The 15,187-nt window shown below is 43.4% G+C and overlaps 1 protein-coding gene across 5 annotated transcripts in view; it reads left to right on the top strand.

Moving 5' to 3' along the window:
• The window catches only part of LOC123750097 (ipis-1), a 51,112-nt gene that overhangs the window by 19,465 nt on the left and 16,460 nt on the right, over positions 1–15,187 (top strand). For 3 of the 5 annotated variants that reach the window (XM_069316442.1, XM_069316443.1, XM_069316444.1), the window contains 3 exons: positions 356–541; positions 5,334–5,475; positions 14,558–15,118. In XM_069316442.1, coding sequence (XP_069172543.1) covers positions 356–541; positions 5,334–5,475; positions 14,558–14,691 — 462 coding nt within the window. In that variant the 3' untranslated portion in view covers positions 14,692–15,118. Of the gene's footprint in view, positions 1–355; positions 542–5,333; positions 5,476–14,557; positions 15,119–15,187 lie in introns of those variants that run through there. The other 2 variants (XR_011225411.1, XR_011225410.1) reach the window with 1 other exon arrangement.

Genomic DNA, 15,187 nt, shown 5'->3' on the forward strand with positions numbered 1-15,187 from the left:
GTCCCTGTTAATATGTTAACACTTTGGCGTTCTGATGATGCTCTCGGCATCATCAAAAAATACACACAGTCAAGGGGATGACACTCTTGGCATCGTGCGTTAATTTTTGCTTATTCTTATTATTAAGCAAACATTGTGAGTGAAAGAGCTTAACATTGAGTTATGTGCTTACGGGCAGTGCCCAGCCTACCTTCCAGTGCAATACGGGTGGCCCGCCGGGTACTTGAAAGTGTTAAGAATTAGCGCCTCGGAGGTGTGCTACAGCTACACTTGGTTCAAATTTACCATTTCTAGTGTTTACTGATTTTGTTTGTTCACATTGATCATATTCTCAATGATGAATGTATCTTTGCAGGGATCTAGACTGAGTATGGTGTTTGTGCTGCCTGACAAGCGTGATGGACTAGCAAAGGTTGAGGCAAATCTGCCTAGTGTCAATTTAAATAAAATTGGTACAGATCTGCCATTAGTTGAAGTGAAAGTTACCTTACCAAAATTCAAGATTACGAAATCGCTGGAACTAGTCAATCATTTGAAAGAGGTAAATTATACTTATATCCATATACAGAATAAGGGTTGTTTATCCAACCCGTCCTCTTAAAAAGAACGTCACTTTTCGCTGGTATGCGCACTATGGCTAAATTTGGACGTAATTTGAAATGAAATCGACTCACAAAAGTGACGTTCTGTTCCGTTTTCTGTTTGAGTCGTCCGGCCTACGCACAGAGGTTATAAGAGGACACTTTAAATTAACGTTTTGAAACTTTATGAGAATTTCCTGCCCACCTAACCTATCAGAGGACCCTTAACTTACTGTTGTTGAAAAACAAAATCCCAAATTTATTTTCATTTTTTTTTCATTTTCAAATTACGTCCAAATTCGGCCATACGGGCAAACGGCCAAAAGCGACGTTCTTTTTAAGAGGACAGGTTGGTTTATCATTTATTAGCATTCACATTTAGCATTGTTTTAACACGAAATAAGCATTAAAATTCAGTTTGAATGAGGCATCTGCCTCCTGGAAGGCAGATGCCTTCAGTGTTATTGACACTTAGTTTGTCCTACCAATACAATACAATACAATTTTATTTAGGTAAGGTACATACATACAATAAATATTTACAAGGATTGTTTAACTTATAGGTATAGCTAGTACATACAATGCCTAAAGCCACTATTACGCAAAGCGTTTCGGGCATTAAATACCAGAGGTACATTGTAAGATATGTCTTGTGGCCATGGTGCAGCATTATTTTCACACTTCTCATGCTCTTGGGGGTCAAGGTCTTGTTCCTTGTTCCAAGGCCTGCCTCTCCTAGGTCACGTGCATAGTGGTTCAATTCGGCCAGCAGGCTGTGTATCCTCACTCATGATTTCTAAAGTTTGCTGTTAATAATAACAGCAAACTTGACTAATAACTCAACTTTTTATCACGAAATCATATTTTTAGTTTTAATATTTGCCTGAAGCACTATGCCAGTTAAGTAGTCATGTGAAAAATATCATTCAGTTCCATATATATAGTATGCAAGTAGCATAACCAATGTATACAGTACATGTTTTATACATAATTATATTATTATTATTGCTGTTATGTATTTACAAAATCTGGTAAAATCAAAACATGATTGTGTTAAAAATAAATCCTGCCTTACTATTCTACTCACATTTTTGGAGACTAACTTGCTATTCAAACAAAGGACTTCCAATTCACAGTATACATGGACTTCTCTAAAGTGTTGATAAGATACCACATGAAAGAATGGCAAGGAAATTACATGCATATGGAATAAATGGTAAAGTACTAGAATGGATTAAACAATGATTATAACAAAGAAGGCAAAGGGTCATCCTAAATGGAAACAAATTGGAATGAAGAAATGTGGTGTGTGGTGTACCGGAAGGTTCCATCTTGGGGCCAACCCTTTTTGTTACATACATCAATGACATAATAACAATACTGTATTATAAACCATATTATCAAATTTGCAGACACTTAAGTTCTATAGTGCTACAAATGGCGCATAAACCATTACCCCATGAGATCTTCATAGATTATCAGCCCCCACTCCCATTTTGGTACTATATACCGAGAAGAGACGGTAGGCAATCTCATCATCATCGTGATCTACCGCATCAAAGTCCGGTTTTGGGGGAACCAGATACACCGGGCCCCAATTACTCAAGAAAATTGTTGACATCACGAATGCTGCACCATTGGACCTCCGCGACGATACCGACGGCCCTGTACTTCTATATTCAAGCGAGGAAGCTCTGGAGCAACTGTTTGCCCCAGAACACCTGGGTGCCCAACTCAACTCCAACCTCATAATCATTGCTACTTGACTGAACGAACCATCTTCGTCAGCCACACTAGTATCAACATCACCACCCAAGACCCCTGACACCATAGCCCAACAACACCAACACCTCAGGCTACAGCAGATGACCAAGGCGCAGCAACCGTAACTCCCTCCCCAGGCCTGCCAGAGAAAAAACAGAGACTAGGTTCTCCTTCAACCAAACTACAGTTAATACCCTAAACAAAATTTGCATTCATGGACGGCACTACAGAACAACCTAGCTGCTGCAGCAGACCGTGACCCAGCAGACACAATCACCGAGGAAGAAGAAGTCGAACTTGTTGAAGTCAACCCCGAAAGCCGTTCTGAGTACGGCCCCAACTCATGCTCCTGTTTTGAAATTTTTACCTTAGACAGGAAGTTCAAGGGTAACCCTGCCGCCAGACGGGAGCTGGCCATCAAATGCAACAGGATATGCATACTCAAGAACCTGGACAAATTCCCCTACCCAATGTACAGCACCTTCATGACCCGCTATGTTAACCTTGACATCCTAGACAGAAAGTACTGCAACCCAAACTACGACTGGGTGGCACCACTGTATGTCCACAAAAAAGAAGACCCGGAAGGAACTCCATTACCAAAGCTTAAATGTGGACGAATCAAACAAACCTTCCCTGATGCTTGAAGATGATACCTCAGGCCAAAGCACACCTCAATAGGCAAGATGCCTCCTGCAAGCTAGACAGAACACCTCAACTGAACCAGGACAACACCAAACCGCCTCACCACTAACCTCCTGCCACTTAAGAAGAACTCAAGCCACAAGCTTAGACCGAAAAAAACATCTCAAATCAACGGTGGAAAGGTCACCGAACTTTCAAGCCTCCTCTCTCCACTTCCAAGAATTTCACCACCCCATCCTTCTTTCTCCCACCACCCTTGCAAAGTTCTTTGGTATTAAAAGCTCAAAGCTACAAACGGTCAAAAGACAGGCTCTTTAATATTGAAGCTCTTTAATATTGAACAATGCAAAACCTTGCATATTTGTTGCCTAAAAAGTGAAGCTGCAGTAAAAAAAAAAAAAGCCAAGCAAACCCTAGGAATAGTCAATTGAAAATTTGACTTCAAGGGAAAAAAAAGTGGTTATTCAATTGTACAAATCTCTGATGTACCCATATTTGAATTATTGTATCCAAACATGGAGGACATATCTTCCTTGGAGAGAGTACAATGCAAAGTGAAACAAATCATTGCAGAAGAGTCATCTTTCATACCAGGAATAATTGAAAGCTACAGGACAACAACACTGCAAACCAGATATGACATGGCAGATCTCATAGAAGCTTTTAAAATACTGAACAGATAGGAGGATATTAATCCAGACCACTTCCTTAAAATGTCACATGTAACATACACAAGGGGTCAACAGCTTCAAGTTCAACAAGCCACAATGTAGGACAGAAAACAGGAGATGCTTTTTCACCCCATGGGGTCATAAACCCTTGGAACTGCCCACCTGCCGAAACTACCAATGCCAAGACAAACTGCAGTTCAAAATCCAGTTGACAAACTTTTTCAGGAAAAAGTGGGAGGACCACAGGAAAGTCTTTAGCTCCCTGTCCCCGTCGAGGTCATGGTGGCCCGAGGGTAAAAGACATTGAAGTTAGCCATAATATATATAAATATAAAACATGATTGTTAGTAACAGTATTTAAATTTAAACATTATTTTTGGCCACAATACTATATGCAGTGGTACCTTTGTGTACGAATTTAATTCATTCCCAGAGATGGTGCGTCAACCGAAAATTCGAAAACCAAAACGAATTTTTCCATTAGAAGTAATGTAAGTTGAATTAATCTGTTCCACACACCCAAAACTATTAACTTTAAAATACATTTTATACATAATACTATTCATATTTTGTATTACAGTATGTATATCTTACCTTTATTGAGAACTCTGTTGGCATATGGAAGATGGTGAGGGGAGGGAGGAGACGTGTTAATGTTTGGAAAGTTAGAACCCTTCCATTATAACATGAGGCAGTAATGACATTTCTAGGGTACTCTCTCTCTCACATTTTGCAGGCATGCCACTAGGACCTGGTTGTGGCTCACTGCTTGTTTCTCTCACTAAAAACCTGTCTATAGACACTTGTTTTTCCCTATGTTTTAACACTTGTCTGTAGTGAGACATCACAGTGTCATTAAAAAGGTCAATGCAACGGCCTGCTACAGTTTTATCTGGGTGAGTTTTTTCAACAAAAAATTCCAGTTTTTCCCATACTGCACACATTTTCTTAATGAGGAAGGGACATCCTCTACTGCCTCTACTCACAACTATTTTCTTAGGTTGAACTTTATCCACTGACTTTCTTGAAACTCATGGCATGATATATAATAATTACAGTACAGTACTGTACTTTTGTGTTCAGAAATAAAAAAGCCCAAAAACAATGATTCTTCACAAAGAATTCAAGTGTGGTCGTCACTAGGCGGGACACACTGGTTAACTGAGGCCTCACGTGCGCCACGGGAACCATGCGCTCGGTCGACTCATACGTGTATCATAAACTCGAGATGTGAGGCAAACTTCGAATACCGAGTCAAATTTTACGAAGAAATTGAGCTCGTATACAGAAAAATTCATAAAGAGGGGCATTTGGCAACCGAGGTTCCACTGTACAAATATAAATTTAACTTGCCTTTGTTAGCAACAAATTAATAGACCTCAACAGGGCGAGACATTTGGGTAATGTTTCCTTACACCTGATGCCTTTGTTTACCTAGGAACAGTACATAGGTACAGTACCCTGGAGTTAGGCAACTGTGGTGGCCTGAATCCTGGAGAATGGCCAGTAGTTGGTTGTGGGGACTTTGTAAAGTCTAACAAGCTTTGCCCTCATAATGGAAACCCATGTAATATAATACTGTGGCTATTATATACATTTTCACTACTGGCACCAAGTGGGTTAGTAGTACTGATCAGTCATATTAACCATATGTGGATAATGTCTTTTCCAGATGGGAGTGAAGGATTTATTTGATGCGAGACGATCTGATTTGTCTGGGATCACGGGCACCAAAGATCTGTATGTTACAGAAGTGATTCACCAGGCCTACTTGGAGGTCAATGAGAAGGGCAGTGAAGCTGCTGCAGCTACAGGTTTGTTCTCATTTTTCTCTCAGCCTTAATCTACAGTTATTTTGTAATTATTTAACATTTATCACATTTACAGAATCTATATATATTATTGTTTTTCTGGGGGGAGCCCCGTCGGCTCCCCGGAGCTTTACCGGCTGATATGCTAATGTCAGACTTTGGCATCAGTCATGTGTATGGAGTTCTAGGGCCTACCGGGGACCACGAGCCAGAACCTGGCCCCCTCAGAGAGCCAAGGGGAGCAATGGCCTATAGAAACCCCCGTGTGGTTGGAAGCATTCTATGTCTGCCATCGACCGGGTCAAGCATCCAGAAAGGTAAGCATTCCAAAACAAACCCCTATTCTGGTGAAAATTGCTACCTAAGCCGAACTAGTGGATAGAACTCTTCAACAGAAAACAAGGAAACTAGTATGACGTCATACGTCACCGCGCCGCTGTCTGCGCAGCTCCCCCCTCCCCGGGAGGGGGAAGGGGGAGCCCCAGACCTCCCACGCCGGCTATCCACCCATCAGTTCTTCGGCTGATGCTATAGGCAATGGTTATGTGCTCCGGCTCCAGTGGTTGTTTCAGCACTGTACCTAGAGTGTGGTGTCTGTTTTCTAGGTGGTGCGTGAGCCGGGAGTGATTCTCCAGTACTCGGGCTGCATGCGCCTAGGGTTCCCTTCCCTAGGTGCCCTGTAAGTACTGCCCTTGGGGCTTGGGGCCACCTTCCACAAATTCCTTGGGTCCTGCCCCTGCTTGGCCGTTTACTGCTTGGTTTTCGGCCGCTCTTTGTGTGCTCGGGTGTTCTGTCTCCCTTGTTCGCCTTAGAGTAAGGGGCAGTGTTTGCACTGGTGGGGCGCGGGGTACTGTCCAGCTTGTCTTTACCAATCATAGCGGCCGGCTCTGTTCCGCTTGGGTACGCTGTCCTCTTGCAGGGTTTTCTTTTTCTTTTTGTTTATCTACCTGGTGGGGGGTCTGCCTTCGTTCTTGCCCCTTGTGTCCCTTGTGTTCTGAGTATTTTGGCGGTCCTTCCTTTTCCTGTCCCTTCTTAGGTGGTTACTCTTGTTAGCTTGGTTTACTCTCGGCATGGTTTTCTGGTGGGGGTTGGGGGCCGTCGTCTTGCCACATACTGTCGCCTCTTTTCGTGCGGCGCAGGCAGAGCCGCTTCAGCTTGCTTTCGGTCTTGGTGTTGCTTCTGCACCGTTAGTCAGCTGTCTTGTGCGTCGTTTCACCTCCGGCCTGTTCGTGCGCCACTTGCACCATCCTGGTCTCTGGTCAGCGTGCTCTATCTTCTCCTCGGTTGGTAGTGCCCCTTCGGTTCTGGTCTTTTTTCGTCGGCTCTTTCCTTTGGGCCTTTGCCTCTGGGGGTCGGTTCGCTGAGTTTTCTTGCTCCTTCGGTTTTAGCGTTTTGGTTGTTTGATGGCAGCAGTCTCCATCTTTTCTGGCGCGGGGTGGGGCTGCTGCATTCTGGAGGGGTCCAGGGTTTGTTGGTGCTTCGTTGGTCGGGCCGGGGGTGTGTCGTTTTTGTGTTCAGTGGCGGCCCTCCGCTGTTGTTTGTGTGCCACGGCGTTTGGGTCCGGAGCGCGTTTTGCGTTGATCCGGTTCTGTCCTTCCCGGTTCGCGGGTGATGGTATCCCGGGTGGTCAGCCGTGTTCTTGCGGCTAAGCTGCCTGTGTTCTTCCCTCATGCCTGTGGCGTTCGTGGCTTCGCTGCTCTCTCTGCCGTGTGGGCGACGTGGCCTTGCAGTCTTTCGGGCATGGATTTTTGGTGTTCGTGCAGGGGCCTTGCTGCTCGTGGTTCTCGTGTTGTTCCCTGGATTTTCGGGGCTGTGGCGCCTTGGGTTGGCGTTTGCTGCCGGTTGTCTCGCCTCCTTGGGGGGTGCGTGGTGTCCGCCTCCCAGTTTTGTCCCTTTGACCTTCCTCTGTGGCTAGTTAGCTCCGGGGAGCCGACGGGGCTCTCCCCAGAAAACCAGCGTTGAATGTAATGAAACGCCATTTTCTGGGTGAGACCCAGAGGCTCCCCGGCAACCCTCCCTCCCTCCGGTCGGCGTTTTTCGCGTGTTTTGACATCCAGCCTCAGAACTGATGGGTGGATAGCCGGTGTGGGAGGTCTGGAGCTCCCACTTCCCCCTCCCGGGGAGGGGGGAGCTGCGCAGACAGCGGCGCGGTGACGTATGACGTCATACTAGTTTCCTTGTTTTCTGTTGAAGAGTTCTATCCACTAGTTCGGCTTAGGTAGCAATTTTCACCAGAATAGGGGTTTGTTTTGGAATACTTACCTTTCTGGATGCTTGACCCGGTCGATGGCAGACATAGAATGCTTCCAACCACACGGGGGTTTCTATAGGCCATTGCTCCCCTTGCCTCTCTGAGGGGGCCAGGTTCTGGCTCGTGGTCCCCGGTAGGCCCTAGAACTCCATACACATGACTGATGCCAAAGTCTGACATTAGCATATCAGCCGGTAAAGCTCCGGGGAGCCTCCGGGTCTCACCCAGAAAATGGCGTTTCATTACATTCAACGCTGGTTTTTTTTTTTGTAAAACTTGGCCTCATTCACTCATGGTAATACTACCAGAAATGATGTAAATAGGTTTCCATACCAGTGAAAGCCATTTTTTCAACTTTGTATGTAGTGAAGCACAATTTGATAGTCTGTGATAATTACTCAACCTCTACATTGGTCATTGAATATACTTCTACTGTTTTCAGTCTCTTGTCCTCATTTGTGCTTTTTCTGATTTTTTTCTTGCTTCATTATATTTGTATGTGCTTGTTAGGCAAAAATATAGCTCATGTTTCCTGGTGTAAGCAAATAGTGAATTCATCACTTGGGCTACAGCCAAGACAGTGGGTACTGCATCCACTGGATGTAGCACAAATGACGCAGTCCCCACAGTCTTGTATATAGCACAAATGATGCAGTCCCCACTGTCTTGTATATAGCACATATGAGTCCCCACTGTCTTGTATATAGTAGAAGTGATTCAGTCCCCACCATCTTGGATATAGCAGAAGTGATTCAGTCCCCACTGTCTTGTATATAGCAAAAGTGATTCAGTCCCCACTGTCTTGTATATAGCAGAAGTGATTCAGTCCCCACCATCTTGGATATAGCAGAAGTGATTCAGTCCCCACTGTCTTGGGTGCGAGACCGAGAGTCCAAATGAGTGGGCTCACCAGAATTCAGAAGAGACTGGGAAGAAGAGAGGATGAACGGTTTGAGAAGGCGACCTCGGGTGTTTGTCAGAACATCACCTCAGAAGGTATGTCGACAGTTGAAATCACCCAGCAGGAGCATAGGCTCTGGCAAGGAGTCAGCAGGGGTTAAAGATCGGGAAGATAAATGGAACAAACCGTGTACCAGTTACGCACAAAGACACGGACAGCAGAACATTGGAAAAGGCGATGGAAAAAGAAGGGGAACGAAGGGAACATCAGAATGAATCAAGAGAGCAGAAGAGTTATGGGCCGCAGCAAATGCTGGTGGGAGGGTAAAAGAAGGGAATAGCCATGGAAGCGACCAGGACGAGCACCAAGCATCGGCTCCTGGAGACAGACACAAAGGGGTGAAAACTGTGAAATCAAAAGTTGAAGTTCATGGAAATTGGCATAATAGCCACGAGTATTCCATTGAAGAATAGACATCAACAAAATGAGAGAGAACAGCAACAGAGAACAATGAAGAAACAAATGTTAAAAAGGAACGCTCCCCTCCCCTCTCCTTCCCTAGGTGGTGGTTTACCGAGGCTGACGGATGCCTATTTACTCTCCGTGCTACTCTCTCCGACCTCTCCATTCTGCCTCTCCCTCGCGCCCTTCTCCTTTTTCATGACACCATCTTCGATGCTGCCCTCCGCTCTTTTCCTCGCTCTACCTCTCGGGGAACGCAGAAGTTCATTCCCTGGTGGAATGTGGACTGTGCTTGGGCTGTCCGCTGTAAGCGTGCAGCCTGGAAGAGACACCGTCGCCGGCAGACGGCTGATTCCTTTCTTTTGTTTTTAAAGGCGAGTGCGGTGGCCCATAGGACCATCTGTACTGCTAAACGTGAGTGTTGGAAGTCTTATGTTTCCACCATTACGTCCGAAACTTCTCTGCCACAGATCTGGAAGCGTACCTGCAAGATAGCGGGTAAGTGCGTTCCCAATGTCTCGCCGGTCTGTGGTACCTCTGTGGTACTCTTGTGGCGGACCTGTTGCAGGTCGTGATCGAACTGGGTTCCCACTTTTCGTCTGTTAGCTCTGGTTCTCATCTTCCTCCATCTTTCCTTCATCGTAAGCCTGCCCTTGAATCTCGTTCTTTAGATTTCTGCACCCATCTCAGTCTTCCCTATAATGATCCCTTCTCTCTCACTCTGAACATCAGTCTGCCCTGGCCCTCTGCAGTTCTACAGCAGTGGTCTCTGATGACATTCATTATGAGATGCTTCACCATCTCCCTCCGTGCACGTCTCAGTATTTACTGAGTTTGTATAAGAGGGTCTGGGAGTTGTCGTCAGTCCCTGAGGACTAGCTCGATACCATTGTCCTCCCTGTTCGGAAACCAGGGTCTCTTGGGACATCCCCTAAGGACTTCCGCCCTATTGCCCTTACGAGTTATCTGCAAACTCTCTGAACACATGGTTAACGTTTGTCTGATGTGGTTCTTAGAGCACTATCACCACCTCTTCCCTTCTCAATTTGGTTTTCGCAAGTGCCGCAGCACAATGGATGTCCTGGTGAACTTGGAGGTCTATATTCATACTGCTTTTGCTGCAAAGACCTCCGTTGTTGCCGTCCTTTTTGACCTGGAAAAGGCTTACGGCACCACCTCGAGATATCATATTCTGTCCCAACTTCATTCTTTTGGCCTTTGGGTAATCTCCCTCTCTTCCTCCAAAGCTTCCTCTCTTGTCGTACCTTTCGAGTGAGGCTTGGTACCACTCTCTCTGCCCCTTTTAGGCAACATGAGGGTTTACCTCAAGTTAGTGTTCTGAGCACTACTCTTTTTCTAGTTGCCCTCAATGGTCTTCTTTCCTCCCTTTCTTGTGGCGTCTTCTCCGCTCTCTATGTCAACGATCTTACTCATTGCTGTCGGGGTGGTGATTCGCCTCTCCTTCAACGGCGGCTTCAACTTGCGATTGATGCCGTTTCATCTTGGGCCACCAATCATGGCTTCAAGTTCTCTTCGTATAAGATTTGTGCTATGACTTTTACTCGGAAGCATGTCATTCTTCATCCCTTTATGGTCATCCTCTTGTGTACAGGGATTCCGCTAACCTTGTGGGGTTAATCTTTGACACTCGTTTGCCTTGGTCGCCCGATATCTCTTACCTCCAAATTGAATGTTCTAGGGGCCCTTAACCTACTTTAGGTTTTGTCCCATACTTCTTGAGGAGCGGATAGGAGCACACTCCTCTCTTTACATTCTTCTCTCGTCATGTCTAAACTCGATTATGGTTGCCTTGCTTACTCGTCGGCTTCTCCTTCAACTCTTCGCCGTCTTGATGCTTTGCCCTCAGCTCTGGTGCCTTTCGTTCGACTCCCGCTCTCAGCTTGTATGTTGACACTGGCTTCCTATCTCTCCAGGACCGCCTTGATCGCTTATGTCTTCGCTATCTTGCACGGTCCTTGCAACATCCTTCCTCTCGCCTCTGTCTTTCTTTGACTTTTACCCCTCCTGTAGTTCCTGTTCCTCTTCACTGCCTCCCTCTTTCTGTCCGATTATTTCGCTAACAGAAGTCTCTTTCGGTTCATATTTCTAATATTTCTCCTCGTATTGTTCCTTCCTTACCCCCGTGGAGAATCCCTTCCTACATTTTGTACAACCTTGACCAACATCACTAAAACTTTTACCCCTCCTACGGTTCTGAAACGCCTTTTCCTTGAGCACTTTTCTTCAAACTCCCGCTCCGTTTCCATCTTCATCGATGGGTCTATCTCTGCGGACAGTATAGGCTACTCTGTTGTTTTTCCTGACCGCACTTATATATGTCGCCTACCATCTTCACAGCTGAACTTTATGCTATTCTCTATGCTCTTCGTCTCCTGCTTTCTTGTTGTTAATCCTCCTTTCTGGTTGTAGTTGACTCTCGTAGTGCCTTCATGGTTCTAGGGTTATTTAATCCAGTTCATCAAGATTCAACATTGGCTGGTTCTTTAATTCCAAAAAAATTAAATCTGTAGAGTTTTGCTGGGTTCCCAGCCATATTGGTGTTTCTTTAAATGAGCATGCGGATGCTGCCACTAGAGACGCTATCCGCTCTTGTCCCATCTCCCATAAAGGTATTCCTTATTCTGATTTTTACCCGGTTATTCACTCCTCCATCCTTGCCTGTTGGCAGGGTTGTTGGTCTTCTGGTGTTTGTTGTTGGTAACAAGCTGCGTACTCTTAAGAGTAGTGTGTCCCCGTGGTCTCCTTCCTACCACCGTAATCGGCGGTGGGAAACGGCTCTAGCAAGGTTGCGTATTGGCCATACACGCTTAACTCACGGTCACTTAATGGAGCGACCCCCTGCTCCTTATTGTCCAAATTGCGTTGTCCCTCTTACAGTTGTGCATATCCTTGTTGAATGTCCTGACTTCCAGGACGAGCGTGTGTCTTGCTTTCTGACAGTCCCTCGCGGTCACGTGTCCCTCGATAGAAATCTTGGTGAATCGGATGCTTTTGATATTGTTCACCTTGTGCGTTTCTGTTCTCTTATTGGCATCCTTGGTGATATTTAGCGCCCTCTGATTATTTCGCACATTTGATGGTGCTACATAGCCTTCCCGGTTAGGTGCCTTCTTTTGATAACTACTTACTTGTGGTATCTGTGCAAAGGGTTCAATCTGCTAAATACCTCAAACCCATCACCACCTATTAAGAATCATCCATTTAGAACTATAATAAAATATGTTTTCCAACAATTCAACCCCTGTTGAAATTCTAAAACATGCTAAACATACACACATTTTGGTTATTTATAATTATAAAGCTTTATTCCTCAATACTAATACAGTGGCACCTTGGTTTACAAATTTAATTCATTCCAAGAGACAGTTCGTACACCAAAAATTGATAAACCAAAACAAATTTTCCCATAAGAAATAATATAAATTAAATTAATGTTCCACATACCCAAAAATATTAACTTGAAGATACATTTTATAAAGAGTACTACTCATTTTTTTTATTATACTTTATCTTTATTGAGGACTCTTGGAGTATGGAAGACGGTGAGAAGGGGGGGGGGGAGAGGAGAGGTGTTAGTGTTTGGAATGGGAGTCCCCTTCCATTATAACATAAGGCAGTGATGACATTTCTGAGGTATTCTCTCTCCTATGTATGGCAGACATACCACTTGGACTTGGTTGTGGCCCACTGCTTCCTTATCTTACTAAAAATCTGTCTAAAGACACTTGTTTTTTCCTACATTTTAACACTTTGTTTAGTGAGACGTCACATTTATCATTAAAAAGGTTAACACAACAGCCTGCTACAGCTTTATCTGGGTCTTTTCAACAAAACTTTGCAGTTCTTCTCATACTGCACACATTTTCTTAATGAGGAAGGGACATCCTCTACTGCCTTTACTCAACTATTTTCTTAGGGTAAACTTTACCACTAACGTTCTTGAGATGTTATATAATAAGAATGTTTATGTCCAGAAACCAAAAAAGCAGAAAAAACAATGAAATTCTTCACAAAACTCAAGCACGGTCGTCACTAGGCGGAATACACTGGTAAACTGAACGTGCAGCGACCCATACAAGTATCAATCAACAGACGAATCGTATTCCAAGGCAAACTTCGTACACCAAGTCAAATGTTACAAGGAAATTGACTAAGTATACCAAAAAACTCGTACTCCAGGACATTTGTAAACCAGGGTTCCACTGTACTGTTTCGAAAGTCTTCCTTGGTGGATGTAATAGAACCGAAGATTATCACACTAGAAATAACTATCTGATATTCCCAAGATCAGACTAAATCTTTGCAAACACACCATACAATAATGGGATCCAGAATATTGAATTTCCTTCCTAATGTAATAAAAAAATTCGTTATAATTTGTTAAAAAGCATAGCAAAGAAGTATAGTCCTTGATGGCTCAGTGGTAAAAATTCATTCTGCACTTCACGAGCGATTTGGTCTAGTTCGTAACCTCGTCAGCGAGGCTTGCCTGGGCGCCAGTCCTTAACTGTTTGCCTCTGTTCACACGGCAATAGTTAGATACCTTGGGCCAGATTCACGAAAACACTTACGCAAGCACTTACGAACGTGTACATCTTTCCTCAATCTTTGACGGCTTTGGTTACATATATTAAACAGTTTACAAGCATGATAATTTCCCAATCAACTGTTGTTATTGTTATAAACAGCCTCCTGGCGCTTCGGAGCTCATTAACTGTTTAACAATTGTAAACAAAGCCGTCAAAGATTGAGGAAAGATGTACGGGTTCGTAAGTGCTTGCGTAAGTACTTTCGTGAATCTGGCCCCTTGTTACTAACCAATTGGCACGTTGTGCTCAAGGAATACGAGCGAGCAAGGTTTACCACGAGCTACGGAAAGGGTAAAGTCTAAGACTCCTCTTAGCCTGCTAGCAGGAGTCGGAAGTTGTCTGTACTCATCTGTTTGATAAAAAAAAATGTATAATATCTTCAGTATAATATCCCACTTTGTTCTACTAACTCTCCTAGTACAATACTTTTCTATGTAGAAATATATATCAAAATAATTTATCATTATCTTCACTTTATGCTATTAATGTAGCAATTATGTTAGTACCTGTCACCAGTTTTATTTCTTGTTTAAGACTGATCATTTAAATGTAACAAAGTGTAAAATGAATGTGTTGACATACTGGGTAGAGAACTTTTAGTACTCGCATAGTGGAGAGAGAGCTCTCGTGTAGTGGTGTTGGTGCTCGTATAGTGCTATAGTGATAACCAAGACACTGCTAAATAAACTTAACAGACAAAGTAACATCAGGCATGGTTTATATTATAATTTGAAGCATATTTCATGACTGTAGTTTTAGATCCAATATATGCAGGTTGAGTATATTTGTTATTCTGTACCTCATTTAATTTCTTTCAGCAATCAGCTAATATTTATATTAGATTTTCTTTCTCCATTCTAGCCATGAATTTTATGCTTGGGAGCAGCATGTATTCAGAGCTACACACGTTTGTTGCTGACCATCCATTCCTGTTCTTCATTAAAGATCAAAGATCAGGATTGGTGTTATTTGCTGGCAGGTTGGCTGTTCCCTAAGATCTTTCTGCTGAAGGATAAACTTTAGGATTAAGTTTTTAATATGAATTTGGTTATGGATATACAGTACAGTATTGGTATTTTCCTAATGGTTTTTCATGAAATATAATTTTTAATCCCCTCTCCATATACGCAGTTATATTATGTTTATCAAGATTGATGGCTGCTGAACTGATGTTGATTGACTTATAAGGATGCAGTTTACATAATTACATTAATAAACTTAAAATAGTTCATTTATAAGTAAATATTTAGAATCTTCACATTCTGGTTTCAGTTAGACAAAATGCTATCCACTTAATATTTAAAATAACACAATTTTAGTCTAACTTATTATATACTGGTATATGTAATATACATTATATATAATTTATTACTCAAGGGGGTGTAGTAATTTGTTAAACTCTATAAAGGACTAATTAATGAATGTCGTTTTTAAGTTCTACCTGGCCTAAAAGCTTAAAGCTTCAATTACTGTTTATGAGGTGACTGAAAT

Source organism: Procambarus clarkii, chromosome 83 (genome assembly GCF_040958095.1).
Source record: "Procambarus clarkii isolate CNS0578487 chromosome 83, FALCON_Pclarkii_2.0, whole genome shotgun sequence".
In the NCBI taxonomy this organism is placed as follows: Eukaryota; Metazoa; Arthropoda; class Malacostraca; order Decapoda; family Cambaridae; genus Procambarus; species Procambarus clarkii.